Genomic DNA, 15,751 nt, shown 5'->3' with positions numbered 1-15,751 from the left:
CCCGATGGTCCGGTTCCTGTGCTCCCCCCCTTTGGTTGTCCGTGGTCTCGCCCGTTGAGCTCTGCCCGGAGCGCCCTCTGCTGCCGCGGCGCTGTGACGTCACCGTTCCCGCAGCCCGCCTTTTCCGTCACGGCGCGGGTGGAAGTGGCGTCACTTCCGGCCGCCGCCTGCCGGCAGCGGAGCCGCCATGTCCACATCGCTGGGCTCCAACACTTACAACCGGCAGAACTGGGAGGATGCGGTGAGCGGGGACGGCCGCGCGGGGCCGGGAGAGCCGGGAAGCGCGGGCGTGGGCCGGCAGGGCCCTGCTCCGCCGCGGGAGCGTGGGAGGCGGCAAGGCCGCGAGGCGAGGGGAGTGCGGGGAGGCGGCCCCGGGGCCGGGACGTGCCCTGGGGACCCGCCACCTCCCTGGGGACCCGCCACCTGCCCTGGGGACCCGCCACCTCCCTGGAGACCCGCCACCTGCCCTGGGGACCCGCCACCTCCCTGGGGACCCGCCACCCCGCCTGGGAGGGCTCTGCCGCGGTTCCCGGCGCTCCTTAGGGCGCAGAGAGAACGCGCTGCCCCGCCGCTCCTTCCGCAGCGCCGCGGTTCAGGGGCTGTAGCTGCTGGGAGCCCCTCCCGGCGCTGCGGGAGCGGAGCTGGTCCCTCGTGTGCCCCTGGCCGCGTCCCTTCGAGCCGAAGCCTCTCCCGAGTGGGCCCAGTGCAGACAATCGCTGCTGGGGGATAACGGGGATTATTAACCTGCTGCAGTCCAGGCACTGACAGGTTCAGATCTCAAGAACACGCTTTCTGTTTGGTTATTCTAAGTTTTACTCCAGGCTACAATAGCCAGCAGATTATCGTTCTGTAGTAGTTTGGGCCTGGGTCGTGGCTTGCAGCTCTCCCGGTGTCTCTGAATCCATTTTTATCTTTTAATCTGATGAGTCAAACTAGATTATTGTTCAGAGTGTGACTTGAAAGCTGTTGTGATGGCAGAGATTGTTACAAATTCCCAATTTTCTTCTTGCTCAATCCAGGACTTCCCTATCCTGTGCCAGACATGTCTTGGAGAAAATCCCTATATTCGGATGGTATGTGCCTGTTGGACCCTGCACTCCTTCCCTCTCTCTGTGGGGGCCCTAAAACTGTGGGTTTTGGGACTGAAATAGGGCTGGGTGCAGGAGGAGATGCTGAAGTCAACACTCACTCCTGAAGAGCTGGTTCTGCACCACAGGATCTGGTCCCAGCCATTGGGGGTGTGTAATGTCATGGTTAGGGGTGTGATTTAAGAACAAATCAATCAAAAAGGAGGGAAGGATGACACAGTCCAGTGTCTGGAGTGCAGGAAGTTGTAGAAAATGAAGTTTTAGTACTGGAAACTCCAGCATGGAGAGCTGTGAGCTGCTTAAATTCTAACTGGTGCAATTTCTAAAATGTGACAAACATGCACCTCTGAAATTAAGTTGAAGGTGGCTTATGGAGGTGGTTTAAGTTGCTGCTTGTTTTCCTTGGTTTGCTCTGTGCAATGGGAGTCAGTCTATGTTATGTTGCTTTTTCTCTGCCTGACCTGGTTGCCCGTGACCTACATTAACATTATTTCCTTCACATTCATGTTCCACAAAGTTTGCTGAGAGAGATTGGGTCGTTCTTGTGAAACATAACCCTAGTGCTACTACAGAGCTTATTTCAAAACCCGTTTGTTTTCATGGGCTTATTTCATGTAACGTCATCTTTCCTTAAAAAGAGCTGTTAATGCTCCTTTTCATTCTCACCTTTCATCAGTACAGGAGGTGGGACTTAAAATACTCTGGTTTTAATTAAAGTTTCTAAACCAAAAGTGTATTGAGAGTATTTAGGATTTATATTTTTTGTCCTGTTGACTTCCCAAGGTGTAAGCCAAATACACAGGGGCAAGTGAGTCTAAATGCAGCATAATTATGAAAAAAACCCTACTGTGTTATAACATCAAGAATATGTTTTATGTTGAATTGATGATATTTCATGTTTTCTTTCATTTTTTTAATTATATTTCAGACCAAAGAAAAATATGGAAAAGAATGCAAGGTACGTTTGTGTGTTTTGAAGAAAGAATGTCAAAATGAGTGCAGATCTAGGAATAATGCATTTTAATGATTAAAAACCTGTCAGCTTCAGAAGAGTACTTATCTGGGTTAACTTAAAATGTTTATGTAACTACATAAATTTTTAGGTCAGTCTGCTGTAGTTGTTAGACAAAGTCAGTTGGTCCTAAAATAGTAAAATTACTGAGAAAATCCTAAGTCTGACTAAAAAAGTCTTCATGTTTTGCAAATACTGTTGTACTGTATTTGAAGTTTTTGCAACATTTTAAATGATCCACATTTTCTTGTGTGAGTTTGTTGTTTTCACTGAGAAGTGCAAAACACCTGGAGTTTGGGTTTTACTGTGTATATTATTCATGGCTATCTGGTGATTTGTGTTGGCTGTCCAAGAAATAAGCCACGATCATTTCCAAGAGCAAGAAATACTCGGTGTTGCCCGGACTGAGGGAAATTAAAGGAGGTCTTTGCCCCTTTATCAGTTTTCATCTGAGGTAGAGAAAAGGTACAATTTGGAATTTGTACAAATTGAGATTGTATTATGTACTTAAGCTGTACATGCAGAGGAAGCAAATCCATCGTTCCATGAGATAAGAGAGAGCATCATTTTTCTGCACCAGAGCTCTCATAACCTCTCCCAGGTTGCTGCTGTGCTGATGTACCCATCATTGTAATTCATCTCTAGAAGCTCCACACTGACATCACCTGGAATCAAAGAGAATTTCCATGTCTTTGAGTAGATCTGCACTCTGGTTATTGTCATAAATAAAAAGAAAAACAAGAAGGAAAAATAACACCCCTTCCCTCAAACATCCTCCTGTCAAAGTAAAACCCCAAATAGAAACAAATATTTTTTGATCTCTGAGCCTTATCTTTAGGACAAAGAAGTTATATTTATGGTTTGAAGAAGCCAGATGGGTTTGGGGTTTGTTTCCATGCAAGGAGCAGAATGGTAGCCCTGTGCAGGATGACCCAAGTGCCACCTTTCTGTCCCAGATTTGTGCCCGGCCCTTCACGGTGTTCCGCTGGTGCCCCGGGGTGCGGATGCGCTTCAAGAAGACAGAAGTGTGCCAGACCTGCAGCAAGCTGAAGAATGTCTGCCAGACCTGCCTGCTCGACCTGGAATATGGTGTGTATCCAAAAACCTCATCCAAGACAAGGAGCTGCCCTCTGGAATGGGAGTTGGTGAAATCACTTTAAATGTGTGCGTGTAATTGGGACTGGACAGTCTTTGAGAAGAACAGGTCTTGGTGGTCGTGTCTCTTCAGAGGTTCAAGGGCATAGTGGTTTCCCTGAGCAGCAGATGAGTTACCTCTGGTCGTTGCAGGCTGCAGAAATCACTATTTCTGCTCTTTCAGCTTGTTCTTCATATGGATTGGTTGTGGGTTTTTTTGTTTTAGGTTTGCCTATCCAAGTCCGGGATGCAGGACTCTCCCTTAAGGATGAAATGCCTAAATCTGACGTCAACAAAGAATACTACACCCAGAACATGGAGCGAGAGGTAAGTGTAACCAGCCCATGATCATGCTTTTTGGGTGGCTGTGTGTGGGGAGAAAAGGGCAGCTATGACCTGGCTTCTCTTGAAACCACTTGCTTGCTCTGATTCTGAGCAACTGGAACTGGGAGGATGTGGTACACTGAGCTCAGTGTGGAACACTGAGCTTTAGTGTTCAGTGCTGACATAATTGTTTGTATTCTACCTGCTTTTAGATAGCCAATTCTGATGGCACTAGACCAGTTGGTGCACTAGGAAAAGCTACTTCTACCAGTGACATGCTGCTGAAGCTGGCCCGAACCACTCCGTACTACAAACGCAACCGTCCTCACATCTGTTCCTTCTGGGTAAAAGGAGAGTGCAAGAGAGGAGAGGAGTGTCCCTACAGGTACAGACACAGCTTGAGCAGTCAGTCTGTTCACCACAGTCAGATGCAGCTTCCCTTGGAGATGCTGCAGTGGGCAGGAGACACTACAGTGATTTGGGTCAGGGCAAAACTTGCATCCAGTGCCAGCAAATGAGTCTCTGTGGTAGCAAGTTGGTTTGTGAGAAGTTGTCTGTGTTCTCTGCCAAGGCAGTGACTGCAGCTCTCTTGTGTAGTCAGTTCTTCCCCTTAGTGGCATCAGTCCCCTCAAGCACAGATCTTTGTGTTTGAACAAGAGGCTGTTTCAAACCCAGCTCTTGTGTTTTGTAGTGCTGAGTGTTGAACTGTCAGAAGCGCCATTCATTCAGAAGTTGACTCAGTCCTGGCTGCAGTTGAAGTTTTCGGGGCTTTGTTCCATTTTGGCATGTTTATGTGGACAGGGTTAAGGATATAATTGACCTGAAGGCTTGAGAAGGGAAACTGGCAGCTGCAGTGATTTTAATCCATTTAGTCATCCTTGATGTTATAAAATGCTTTGTTTGCTGAACCCTAGACATGAGAAACCTACAGATCCAGATGATCCTCTGGCTGACCAGAACATCAAAGATCGTTACTATGGAATTAATGATCCTGTGGCTGACAAACTTCTGAAACGAGCATCAACCATGCCTCGTCTAGATCCTCCTGAAGACAAGACTATTACTACACTGTATGTTGGAGGGCTTGGAGATACCATCACTGAATCAGATCTCAGGTGTGTTGATGAATTTGTATTGCCCTTGCCTTTTTGTTTGACATTTTGATAACAGCTCTTCAAGTGAGGAACAGAAATAAATCTGGCTTTTAATGGGGAACTGGTTGGTGGGCAAGTGCAGAGGAGTATCAGCTTGTTGGAGAACAAACAGGCACATTTCAAATGCTTTGATTAAAATTTATCTCTTTAAAGATGAGTCATCCCTTTGAGCTGTTGGGGATGCTGTGTAACCCTTTTTACAAGGAAATCCTGTAACCTATAGCTAGCTACTGAAAGAAGCTGCTGCAGACCTTTTTTTCTCCATAATTGCACAGAGGGCTAATTGTGATTAACTTATTGATTATTGATTTCTAATGATTAGTTTGAACAGGAGATGGAGAAGAGAAAGTTTCTGAGCACACCTATTTCACCTGCCTTATACCCTGTGACTAGGAGGAGGAGTGGGGTATCACAGTGATTTTTTTTGTCCCGGACAGAAATCATTTCTACCAGTTTGGGGAGATCCGGACGATAACGGTGGTGCAGAGGCAGCAATGTGCTTTCATCCAGTTTGCCACCAGACAGGCTGCAGAGGTGGCTGCTGAGAAATCTTTCAACAAACTCATTGTCAACGGCCGCAGGCTCAACGTCAAATGGGGAAGGTAAGTGTGGGGGGAGGAAGCCTGAAGGGTCTGCAAGGTTCTTCTCTCTGTTTACAGTCTTGATCTGCAGGATTGGGTGTTATGCAGAAGTAGATACTTGTTTGGTAAATAGTTGGGGTCCTCTTGCATTTTGGTTTTCTTTTTACAGTGGAGTCTGGCTTGGAGATTACACAAGTAGGATAAGGGATTTCTTGGTTGAGGATTATGGATGAGTTTTGGTAGCTTTGCTCCTAGTCCATACACTGTTTGCAAACTTGGTGCCATCTGTCTGATGTTCTGAAGAAACATCTCTGGCCTGAATAAATGGATCTGGAATAGATAATGTGAAGCCACTGTGTTGTAAATATCTCCTTATCCTGCTTTTTTCATCTTGTTCTCAAATTTTTGTCTGTTTTTCAGGTCACAGGCAGCAAGAGGAAAAGAAAAGGACAAGGAAGGCACTACAGAATCAGGAATAAAGCTGGAGCCAGTTCCAGGACTTCCTGGAGGTAAGGAAGTTGTATTCATCTATGAAACACTTAATGCTGACCCACTTCCATGAGTGAGGTTGCTGTTAAGTTCCTGGAAGCAGTGACAGTTCAGGATGGTAGAGGCAGTGGTGAGCCCAGAGCAGTTGTAGTAGGTTTGCAGCAGATCCAGCTGGATGGGAGATGAGCTTTGTCTATGAGCAAATCCATGGTGAAAAGAGAGTTCTTTATGTGATGAGTGAAAAGTTAAAGCTGAATTCAAGCTACTTAGGTCAGAGATACTGACAACCCACTCTTTTAATGTTTTCTTAGTTCACTGAGTGCAAAGCAAATCTGGTTTCGGATGAAGGAAAGTGGTGACTGAGGTTTCAGGGCAGTTCTGCTTCTCAGTCCAGTTCATACATACAATAGTAGCAACAGTTTGCCCTTGTGAAAGCGTGGGTTGTGCTCTGTCTCTGAAGGCAGACACCTCTGCTAGTCTTGCCTGAGAGATTTTCCATAACCATATGTACTTTTTCTGCAGCCCTCCCCCCTCCTCCAGCTGCAGAAGAGGAGGCTTCTGCAAATTACTTCAATCTACCTCCCAGTGGCCCTTCAGCCGTGGTGAACATTGCCCTGCCACCTCCTCCTGGCATTGCTCCACCACCACCTCCAGGTACTGTGCTTCCCCCTCGAGTGGGGGTGTGAAATACGCTGTTAGACAGTCTCTTCTTCCTTGCCAGGCCATGCTGCAGCACTGATGCATGCCCTGAGCTGATTTTCCTCATCCCTGGTCACAGTGTAAACGGATGATCTAAACTGAGCTGTCAGCACAGTTTAATTAAACTGAGCTGCCTGTTGTGGTTGGTATTTGCTTGCAAATTCCCAGGCATGTTGGAGATCCCTGTTACTGGTACTGAGACCTACTCAGTGCTTTTGCTGGCTGTGTAAATGCCACATTAACCTGAACTTCAAAGGGTAATTTTGCAGCTGGTTGAATGCCAGCATGTCCTTGGCTCTCTATATATCTATCCAGAGATGCTGGGTTTTTTTAATGGAATTTTGGACTCTTGTAGATGTATTTGCTCTGCTCTGTGGTTGAGTAGAAGACATTTAGATGGGTATTACAGACATGTGCCTGGTCCCCCCACCAGCTTTTATTTGTAAGGATGTGTGTTGGGTACAGATTGGCCCTGGTTGTACTGAAAAGAGAGGCAGGAATTTGGGGAGATGGAAGATGTGCACATTCGTGAGGCACAGCTGTCAGCCAGCTGTGATGTCAGCACTTTGAAGCAGCAGCACACACACATCAGGTTTTCTGTTGCTTTGCCTGAAGCTGCCAACTTTTGTTTCTGCAGGTTTTGGACCACACATGTTCCACGCCATGGGGCCCCCACCTCCCTTCATGAGAGCCCCAGGCCCCATCCACTACCCGTCCCAGGATCCCCAGAGGATGGGTGCCCACGCAGGAAAGCACAGCAGCCCCTAGCACGTCCTGCCACCCTCATCCTTGAAGTAAATGTTATTTTCTAGTTACCATGGTAGCACCATATGTTGAGCTGTGGATGAGCTAGAGACGCCTTATTTCCCTGCTTGCAGCCACAGGGCAAGCTGAGCTCCATGTCTCCACTTATAATCGGGTTCTTGATACATCCCAGGTCTTTGTATTAGTGTGGGGGGTGGGTGGGGGACAGACAGAAGGTCTGTTGGGGGTCTGTGGGTCTGGGGTACCAGAATTACAGTGCTATCTGTGTATCCCATTGCCACACTTTTGAAATAAACTTCTGGAAAAACAAAACCAAACCCTTTTCAAGCCCTTTTGATATCTTCAGTTGGAACATTAATGGACTGTTAAAATGTAACCAGGGACTCTTCTCTGTCAGGTAACTAATGATGTATTATTCTAATGAGGTAATAAAGCAGGACTGATTTAGAGTTGAAAAACAAGTTCGTCAGACCTACCAAACCCATGGCTTGGCCTTACCACTACACAGAATTTTCCTCCCTCCTTTTTCCTGGCTTCTTGATTAAAAAAAGACAAGAAAACAAAGCCTTTTTAAGCGCATCACTTCTAATCCTGAGCAAGACAAGTTTTGGGTGAAGCGAGCAGCCCCCAGGCAGTGTGGGGATGATATGGAGTGTCATGACAGGTCAGCAGTTGCTGATTTAGCCAGGTGACAGCCCCTTCAGCCCCCAGAGCCTGGGCTTGTGCTGCCGGCAGGGCAGGGCAGGGCAGGATGCAACTGCTCTTGGGGAGATTTGGGGCTCTCAAGGCCTGTGAAACAGCATCCCCTTAAGCTGTGACATGGGTGCCACTTCATCTTGCTTTGAAAAGATGTGAAACTTTTCTTTCTGTGCTCCAAGTGTAGTGGTTGCCTCGGAGCAGCTGCATCCTGCCTGGAGCCTGCAGCTGAGCAAGGTCTGTGTACATGTGGCTGGAGGATTTTGGGTTATCTCCATATTAACTGCTTTCATCCAATGGATCTGTGGATGTCTTCATAACAGGATGGGGCCTGTTCTGAAGCTTCATTTGCTTGTTTTTTAAAAAATACATTAAAATATTTGAATTTTTCAACACTCTGCTTTGACCCACTTCCTGGAGCACAGTGTCTGAGGACTTGGTCTCGTTTTTGTGTGACTGCTGCCACAGCCAAGATCCTACATGGGCAAGGACAGGCACGTCCACTTTTAGTTTCATGTGCTGTCCTGTACAGTGCCCCTGGGTCCCATCATAGTCCCATCAGCCCTGCCAGGCTGTCAGAGGAGGTGTAGCATTTGTGGCTCCATGGGCTGGCTTTCCCTGGGGAAAGAGCTGGGCTTTGGGTGTGGGTGCCCGGGTAATTATTTCAGCTTTTGTCAGGGGAGAGCTGTCCCAGGATGGTGTTGGACAGCAGAGGCTGCTGGTGGATGGGAGAGGGCTGTGGTATTTGCCGCTGCTCTGGCCCAGAGTGTCGATAGCCAGGACCTGTGAGTGCTGTGACAGATTTGGAATGCAGGAGGCTTCACATCTTCCCAATTTATTTATTATTTCCAGCCAGTTGCCCAGGGTGCCTAGGTTCTGCAGCACAGAAGAGGAGGGAAATGGAATTGGAACAGGGAAGCAGTTAACCATCACAGATTTATTGTTTCTAAGGAACAAACCGTTTTTCTTTCCTTTTGCTTGCCCCCTCCTGCTTCTGTGGGAAACAGAGTAATGCAAGCTTCCCACCTGAATGATATGTTGTGGCAGCAGAATCCTTGCGTGGGGTTTGCTCTACACAGCATTACAAACTTCACAAATGAGGCAGCTGCTAACTGCATTTTTACACACAACATTTACTTCCCATTTAACCACAGTGGTGGAAAAAGGAACTTTTATCCTGGTGCTTTTGAGAGTATAAAAAAGGGTAACATTAAGAACCTGACAAAAGCAATTGAAGGATGCCTGCGTTGAGTCAGAGATTTTTGTGGGTGGGGTTCCCCAGATGTTCCGGTGACTGTAGGCTGTTGTTAGATGCATGTCCCACTGTGTGTCACTGCTGAAAATGTTGGTGTATTGGATCCTCACTGCTGATTTTCACAATCCCAGGGAAGCCTGTGCTTGCTCTGGAGGCATGGCCATGCTGCTTTTCCTTCCCACTGGTGTTGAAGTTACCAGAACACCCCAGCAAACATCGTCACACTGGTGTGGTTCTGCAGGGCAGCAGGTCCAGGCAGGGCCTGATCCTTGACCAGCTACATGAAGCAAATCTGGCATAAGTCACTCAAAAAGCCTACATTAGATGTTCAAGCGAGACATGCAAAGAGCAGTAGGAAGGGGAAAATAGCTGCCAAGTGCTAGCCAGTAGCTTATGGAAACAGGGCACAAGTTTCCAACTCCCAGCGTTCCTCTCCCCCCTATCGTGGCTGTGCTGTGTTGGTAAACATGTAGATTCCCACTCCTTCATTTGTTTTTGTTGTCCAGCCAAACTCAGAGTGGCTGCTTTAAACATGCCAATGCCTCAAGTAACTTGTTTTGCTTCTGCTCTTCCGTTATCACCTCTTTGTGTCCTGACTTGGAACAACAGATGCAGGGCTGTCCTGAGGATGGAATTTCTCTGCAAAAGCGCCAGCTGTCCGAGCAGGTCTCGCGTGTCAGTGAGGATGCAGTGAGGCAGCTTGGTGTGTTGCAGCTGGTGGTGCTGCTGATTTCCATGAGGCAGGGAAGAGGACAGGCTGTACAGGATGTTTTGTATGGGAGCTTGCAGGGATCTGCTGGATTAACAGCAAGGACTTGGCTGGTTGGCTTGGCACTGACTGCAAGGGGAGTTCAGAACGGCCCCACACTCGAGCTCATTCAAACCCCATTGGAAGATGACAACCCGAGCCCACCAGCTGAGCTCTCACAAAGGATTCCTGCCCCCCCTCCCCTCCCCTGTGAGTGTGTCTGAGTCCAGTGAGGGAACCATCCGTGGCCATGGGGAAGGGAGCGCTCGTCCTACAGCTCTTCACTCTCCGGCAGGATCCGCACCCAGCCTTGGGCCACCCTGTTGAAGTTGGGCCTGTGGGAAATCACCTCCAGCACACTCAGATTATCCAGATCTACGGTGGGCAAAGAGAACACCTCACCAACCAATGACCTGTCAAACGGAGCCGGAGTCCTGCAGCACAAGAAGCACATTTAGACACAAGGAGAGACTGGGTATGTTGTGAAAGTGTTAGAAAAAATAAGTCTGTATTAACTGAGTCCAGCACAATGTAGCAATGCCTGTTAGAAATGACAACTCTCCTCTTCCTACCCAGGACACTGTTAAGAGCCCTGCCAGCCCAGTGAGGAGGTTCTCTGGTACAGAGCCCACCTCAATTCAAGCTTTGGCGAGCCTGGAGAGTGGGGGTTGGTGCCTGGATGTTGGTGGAAGTGTTCTGTTCTTAGGTTCAAAGACCAGTGACATCACCAGAGGCACCAGAGTGCCTCATCTGCAGCTCCTGTGTCCTGCAGAGGGCTGAGGCTGACAGCACTGCTCCGGATCACTCTGGCACATGCAGCTCTACTGGCCCTGGCTCCATCCCGCCTTTTGGGACGGCTCCTCATGAACAATGACTAACAGGAGGAGCAGTGTGGGGGCAAGAGCTGTCATCTCTTTCTGGAGAAATGTGGAAAGGGACTGGGGAAGAGTGTGCCAACCCCCAAAAAGCCAAGAATGTTGGTTTTGGAGCAGCAGATGGGGGCTGAGCTATCAGTGAGGCAAAACTGGAAATGTTTGCTTTGGGAAGCACTGCTAGAACATGAATAACGTGGCACTGTTTTGCAACAGAGGAGAAATAAGAGGGGGAAAGGCAAATGAAAGAAGTTCGTTCTAGAAACTTTCTTTTGGGGAAAGAGAGTCTTTGTCAAAGCTTGGTTTTCACTCTCTCTTAAGGCAGCACACCTTAGCAAGGTGCCCCAGGTTTTTGCATCACAATCTGAATGTTTAAAATTGGGGATAAATCAGCCTGCTTTAATGCAGTTGCTGTGGAGGTGGTGGACTTGCCCGTGCTCTGTGACCCATGAGAGCTGTGCTGGGATTCAGCTAGCCTAAGGCAAGACCACTGGCTTTTTGATAGCCAGTTTGTTCCAAAAAGTTTGTTTTTCTGTGGTTTGGTATTTGAACTAAGAAGTGATTTAAAAGCCAACAACTTGGAAGATCATAAAAAGCCCAGTTAAAAGCAGATTGGCTTTCTGAATCTTCCTGCCTCACTGAAGAATTAGAGGAGGTGGCAAGAGGCTTGGAGTTAAATTAGCATCCATCTGTATTAAATTACAGTTGAAGACTTTAAATAGAAAGGCATCGTGTGAGAGGGGAGAAATGGTACAGGGTAGAGTATTATTCAGAAACATGCCCTTGCTTCAGTCCCTGTCCATAAATAAATCCTGAGGCAGGAACATGGCTAAATGTTGAAAGAAAAGAGCCAAGTGTCTCCAGCAGCTCCTTGTTCTCCCCCTGCAGCACCTCCTTGGCTCTGACACCCCAAGGAGAGCCACATGGCAAAGCCCCAGGGCTGAGGGGGAGAAGAGCAGCAAAGGGACGGTGGTGGCCAGGCTCTCTCTGCCCTTTAGGATGGCTTTTTCCACAAGGAGGGGTTGTGGTCCCCCACAGCCCCTTCTGCCAAGTGCTGAAAGCACAGCAGTCATGTCTCCCATGCCTCAAATCCAGCCCTGGGGTGGGTGCAAGGGAGCTGCAGTTGGCACATGGCCTGCTGGGGAGCAGTGCTGTGTCCCAGGGGGAAACTCCAGTGGGAACTTGCCTACTGGATGGTGACTTTGGCCAGGCCACCAAAGCAAATTTAATTCCATTCTCTTGACGGAGGCTTTCAGGAAGGAGGACAGGCAGGACTCATTTTACTAATTCCCTGTTCAGGTTAAAATTTCAGTTCTCATTATTCTGCTTTGCTACCACCAGATCTCCATCTCCTGGATCCCCACCAAGCACCTTTCCATAAAGGAGATCTGTCTTGGCAGTCTTTGCTCCAGGGTCCCACCCTTGACCCCAATGTAATTTGGAGGTGTGAGGAGGCGCCAGCCGTGCTCCATCAGAAGCAGCCACAGGGCTTGCCAGGCTGAGCCACCAGAAACCCCCTGGCCTGGAGGCTTTGGGCTCAAGCAGGTGTTTGGAAGGAATCTGATGACCTCTTAGCACTCTGTGGGAAGATTAACCTTTTACCCCCACTGCTTCCAACAGCTGCTTGAATACCTTAATGTAATTAGGAAAGAGACTTGGCACTGTGTCATTCCTCCACCCAGCCCAGAGCTGAGCCCAGCTGGGAACAGGAGTGATTCCTCCTCCAGGATCATCTGTGTAAGTATTGATCCACCCAAATTTCATCCCTGAGGTTACCAGTGAGATCAAACTGCTTAAGGCTATGTGAGCCCAGTAGTGGAGCTGAGAGGAGATCTAGGTGAGAGCTGCTGGAGCGAGGAGTCTTTGCAGGGAAAACAGAGGAGCTCCTGAGTAGGAAAAGAGCATCCTGAGCCCTTGCTGTGTCCCTGTGAGGTATAAAGGGCATGAATGGTGGTGTTTCCCTGGCAGAATACTGGGTGCTCCTTGAGGCTGAAGGGCTTGGCCAAGGGCTGGCATGGCTGGTGGGTCTGCCCCTGTTACCTGTTGAAGCTCCTGAAGTCCCACGCAGGGGGTCTCATGGGCGGCGGGTTCTTGCTATACAGGGCATTGTCCCTGTCACCAAAGAGCTCCTGCCATGGGGACCGGTAGCCCTTGGGGATGGCGGTGACATTGAACTTCTCATGGGGGATTTCCTTGAGGGGGCTCGAGTACCCTGTGCAGGGGAGACACAGTGTGGGCTGCTGGGGCCACAGCCAGGCTGAGGCAGGGGGCTGGGAACAGCCTGGCCTCTGCATGGCTGTGGAAGACTTGTGACTGGGGCAGGAATGTGTATCTATAGCATATATATATTTGTACATATAAAATCTCTGGGGGAGGGTTGGGCAGACCCCTCAGCAAGCAACATCTCACTGCCTCCAGCCCCATTTTGCTGAGATCACAGCAGTGTTGGGTTCAGGTGAAGGAAGCATTGACTTACCTGGGGCCAGGGCACTGGGATTCAGGACTTTGCTCATGTGCAAGACTTTCTCTGACTTCTTGGGTACTTCTGGGGGGCCACCTTGGGGTGATGCTGCTACGTGGAGCTCAGAGTGATAATTCTCCTGACCCTCAGCCTGTGGAGGGGAGAGTTAACAGGCAGAGGGGGAGCTCCCCCTGCCCCATTTTGGACTCAGGGGGTGGTTGAAAGCACCTCAGAGCTTCCTCCATCTACTCACCACCTGATCATTCACTGCTCCTTCTGAATCACCTTTCCCAGTGTGATGTGAGCCACCTGCTCCTTGCCCTGGGAGCTGCACGAGACAATGAATGGGTGCAGAGGGGGATCAGCACCATCCCCCTCCTCTTTAGTGGATATTGAAACCCATGTTTGCCCATCTCCATGCCCAGCCCACCAGGACATCTCTCCCTTCACCTTTGCATAGCAGTCAGCCAACCATGACTGCCCTGTGGAGAGACCCCTGGTCCCATCAGGATTTCCTTCCCTGAAAAGGCTGCAGGAGCCAGGGAAGGGCTGTGCTCAGACCCACCTGCCTGGAGGCACTGGGGTACTCAAAGACAAAACGCTGCACTCGCTTCTGGCGCTGCTGGAAGAGCCGGGAGCCGCGGTTGTTTGGCAGGGAGAGCTCCTCGATCATCAGGTCGTGTGTTGTGCTCATCTTCTTCCCCAGGTCCAGCTGGGGCTCTGTGGAGGCTGGGAGAGCACAGCTACAGCTGAGGATGCTGCAGTTTTGGGGACCCCCAAGGCAGCACAGACCGTGTGTCCCCTCGTTGGGGTCTCTGTTTTGTGGCTGGGCCATTTGCCCACACCAGGGACTGGCATTTCCTCAGGGTGAGGAATTGTCGGGGAGCTAGAGAGGTTCAAACAGCCTCTCTCACCCTGTGAAAAGCAGGGCAAGTCAGACCCAGCAAGAGCTAGGTCTGGCCCCTAGGCAGGGAGGGTAGCACTGTCCTGGGGCTGGTGACACACCTGCACCCCCTTACCATCTTCAGGGCCTGGTCTCATGATGGCCATCACTTGCTGCCGTGCTCCTGGGGCAGCTCTGTGGGAGGCAGATGGATCCTCTCTGGCTGGAAGAGAGGGGCACTCAGGAATGACACCAAACATGGGAACATATCAGCCCCAGGCACGCCCCAGAGAGATGCTAGGATGCAGCTGAGCATCTCCTTGTTCATCACCATCCCTGAGCATCCCCTTGCACTGCTCTCTGTCCACTTTGACAGACATAGGGAATATTCAAATCAGGCTGCCCCTCAGCCCCTGCCTGTCATTCTTCCTCTCCACCTTTCTTTGGGGCAGAAACTATCCTCACCTTTGTCTTTGCCCACAGTGAGCCCTGTCCTTGTGCCCCAAGTGCCCTCAGAGCAGCAGCTGCTGGCTGAGCAGGTGTCCTGGCTACTCCCCCCCCAGCACCTCTGCTTTAGCAGAGCTATTTTCAGCTGCTGGCTCTGAGGGTGCAGGAGCTGCTGCCCTGAACCTGCAGGGAGCTGGTGAGCCCAACCAGTGGCAAGAAGGGTCATGGGACCACTCAACTGGATTGCTCCATTGTGGAGAGGCAGCTGGAAACCAACCCCAGCCTGAGCCCCCTGAGCTGCCCACCTGCAGCAGAGCCCTCCTGTGCTGCCAGGACGCTCAGCTCCGTAAGTGCTGTTCAACCCTGCTTGTCCATTTGGCATCCCTCAGCTGGGGCTGATGCTGGGCAGCTTCCCCTAAGGGCCCTGCAGTGCTGGGGTTCCCATGGGGTGCCTGGCACACAACTCCCTGCCAGCTCTGAGTTCAGCATTACCCACCCACACAACAAGCCAGGGACCTGCATCTCATCCTTCCCCCTGTCCCCCTCCACAGAGACTGCACCCTGATCCCCATAGTGGTGGTGTCCCCTTTTCCAAGGACATCCCCAAGCCCTGTGCACCCACCCACCTGCTGACCCCCACATGGGACCTCGCCTTCCCTACCTGGCCAGGGGATACCCCAGATGCTGGGAACTGAAGATGCTTCTCCTGCTATGCTGGGGATGAGACCAAAGGCAAGCTGCAGCCACCAGCACTCGGTGGCCTCTGCTGGCCCTTCACGGCACCCTTGGGCTCCTGCTGCTCGCCCCAACCCGTCCCGGGCTCCAGCCCAGATGCCAAGGTCCGGCCACGGGACACCAGTTATTTCTGGCTGAGAAAGGGGGCGGAGCAAGGCTGTGACCCTTGGGGACTGGGATGCCGTCACCCCAGCATGGAGCAGGTCTGACTCACAGGGATGAGGAGGCCACAATCCTGGCATGGAGCAGGGCTCTGACCAGTGGGGACCAGGACAACATCAACCCAGCATGAAGCAGGGCTCACCCACACGGATGCAGACACTGTCACTTGGCATGGAGCAGGGCTGACCCCTGGGGACATGTAGCAGCAGCAGGAGGTGGCCATGTGCCATGCGTGCCCAGGCTACC

At 50.3% G+C, this 15,751-nt stretch overlaps 2 protein-coding genes across 3 annotated transcripts; one reads left to right on the top strand and one right to left on the bottom strand.

The window, feature by feature from the left end:
- Positions 1 to 181: 181 nt before the first annotated feature.
- RBM22 (RNA binding motif protein 22) lies at positions 182 to 7,854 on the top strand. Its single transcript, XM_083871748.1, has 11 exons — positions 182 to 241; positions 1,020 to 1,073; positions 2,017 to 2,046; positions 3,057 to 3,189; positions 3,461 to 3,561; positions 3,771 to 3,943; positions 4,473 to 4,673; positions 5,150 to 5,314; positions 5,714 to 5,802; positions 6,305 to 6,436; positions 7,119 to 7,854. Exons 1-11 carry the CDS (start codon positions 188 to 190, stop codon positions 7,247 to 7,249), a joined length of 1,263 nt encoding a protein of 420 aa, XP_083727874.1. The 5' UTR covers positions 182 to 187; the 3' UTR covers positions 7,250 to 7,854.
- Positions 7,855 to 8,880: 1,026 nt separating this feature from the next.
- Positions 8,881 to 15,422, bottom strand: MYOZ3 (myozenin 3). 2 transcript variants are annotated; one of them, XM_083871775.1, is made up of 7 exons: positions 15,270 to 15,422; positions 14,298 to 14,384; positions 13,844 to 14,007; positions 13,532 to 13,606; positions 13,294 to 13,429; positions 12,858 to 13,029; positions 8,881 to 10,379 (listed from the first exon to the last, which is right to left on the bottom strand). In XM_083871775.1, the coding sequence occupies exons 2-7, from the start codon at positions 14,326 to 14,328 to the stop codon at positions 10,217 to 10,219; spliced, it is 741 nt and encodes a 246-aa protein (XP_083727901.1). In that variant the 5' UTR covers positions 14,329 to 14,384; positions 15,270 to 15,422; the 3' UTR covers positions 8,881 to 10,216. The 2 variants fall into 2 exon arrangements, with proteins under 2 accessions (XP_083727901.1, XP_083727900.1); XM_083871774.1 differs by having other exon boundaries at positions 14,298 to 14,380.
- Positions 15,423 to 15,751: the final 329 nt, after the last annotated feature.

The sequence above is a fragment of the Zosterops lateralis genome (genome assembly GCF_965231275.1).
Source record: "Zosterops lateralis genome assembly, chromosome: 14".
Taxonomy (NCBI): Eukaryota; Metazoa; Chordata; class Aves; order Passeriformes; family Zosteropidae; genus Zosterops; species Zosterops lateralis.
Note: the sequence above shows the minus strand (reverse complement) of the source record. Positions and strands in the feature narration are given on the sequence as shown.

Coding starts and splice junctions, on each gene's coding strand:
- RBM22 (XM_083871748.1), top strand. CDS start 188: ATGTCCACATCGCTGGGCTCCAACACTTACAACCGGCAGAACTGGGAG. Junction 242..1,019: donor GGCAGAACTGGGAGGATGCG/GTGAGCGGGGAC, acceptor TGCTCAATCCAG/GACTTCCCTATCCTGTGCCA. Junction 6,437..7,118: donor TGCTCCACCACCACCTCCAG/GTACTGTGCTTC, acceptor TTGTTTCTGCAG/GTTTTGGACCACACATGTTC.
- MYOZ3 (XM_083871775.1), bottom strand. CDS start 14,328: ATGGCCATCATGAGACCAGGCCCTGAAGATG. Junction 13,430..13,531: donor GAGCAGTGAATGATCAGGTG/GTGAGTAGATGG, acceptor TCCCCTCCACAG/GCTGAGGGTCAGGAGAATTA. Junction 10,380..12,857: donor GACTTCAGGAGCTTCAACAG/GTAACAGGGGCA, acceptor CTTGTGCTGCAG/GACTCCGGCTCCGTTTGACA.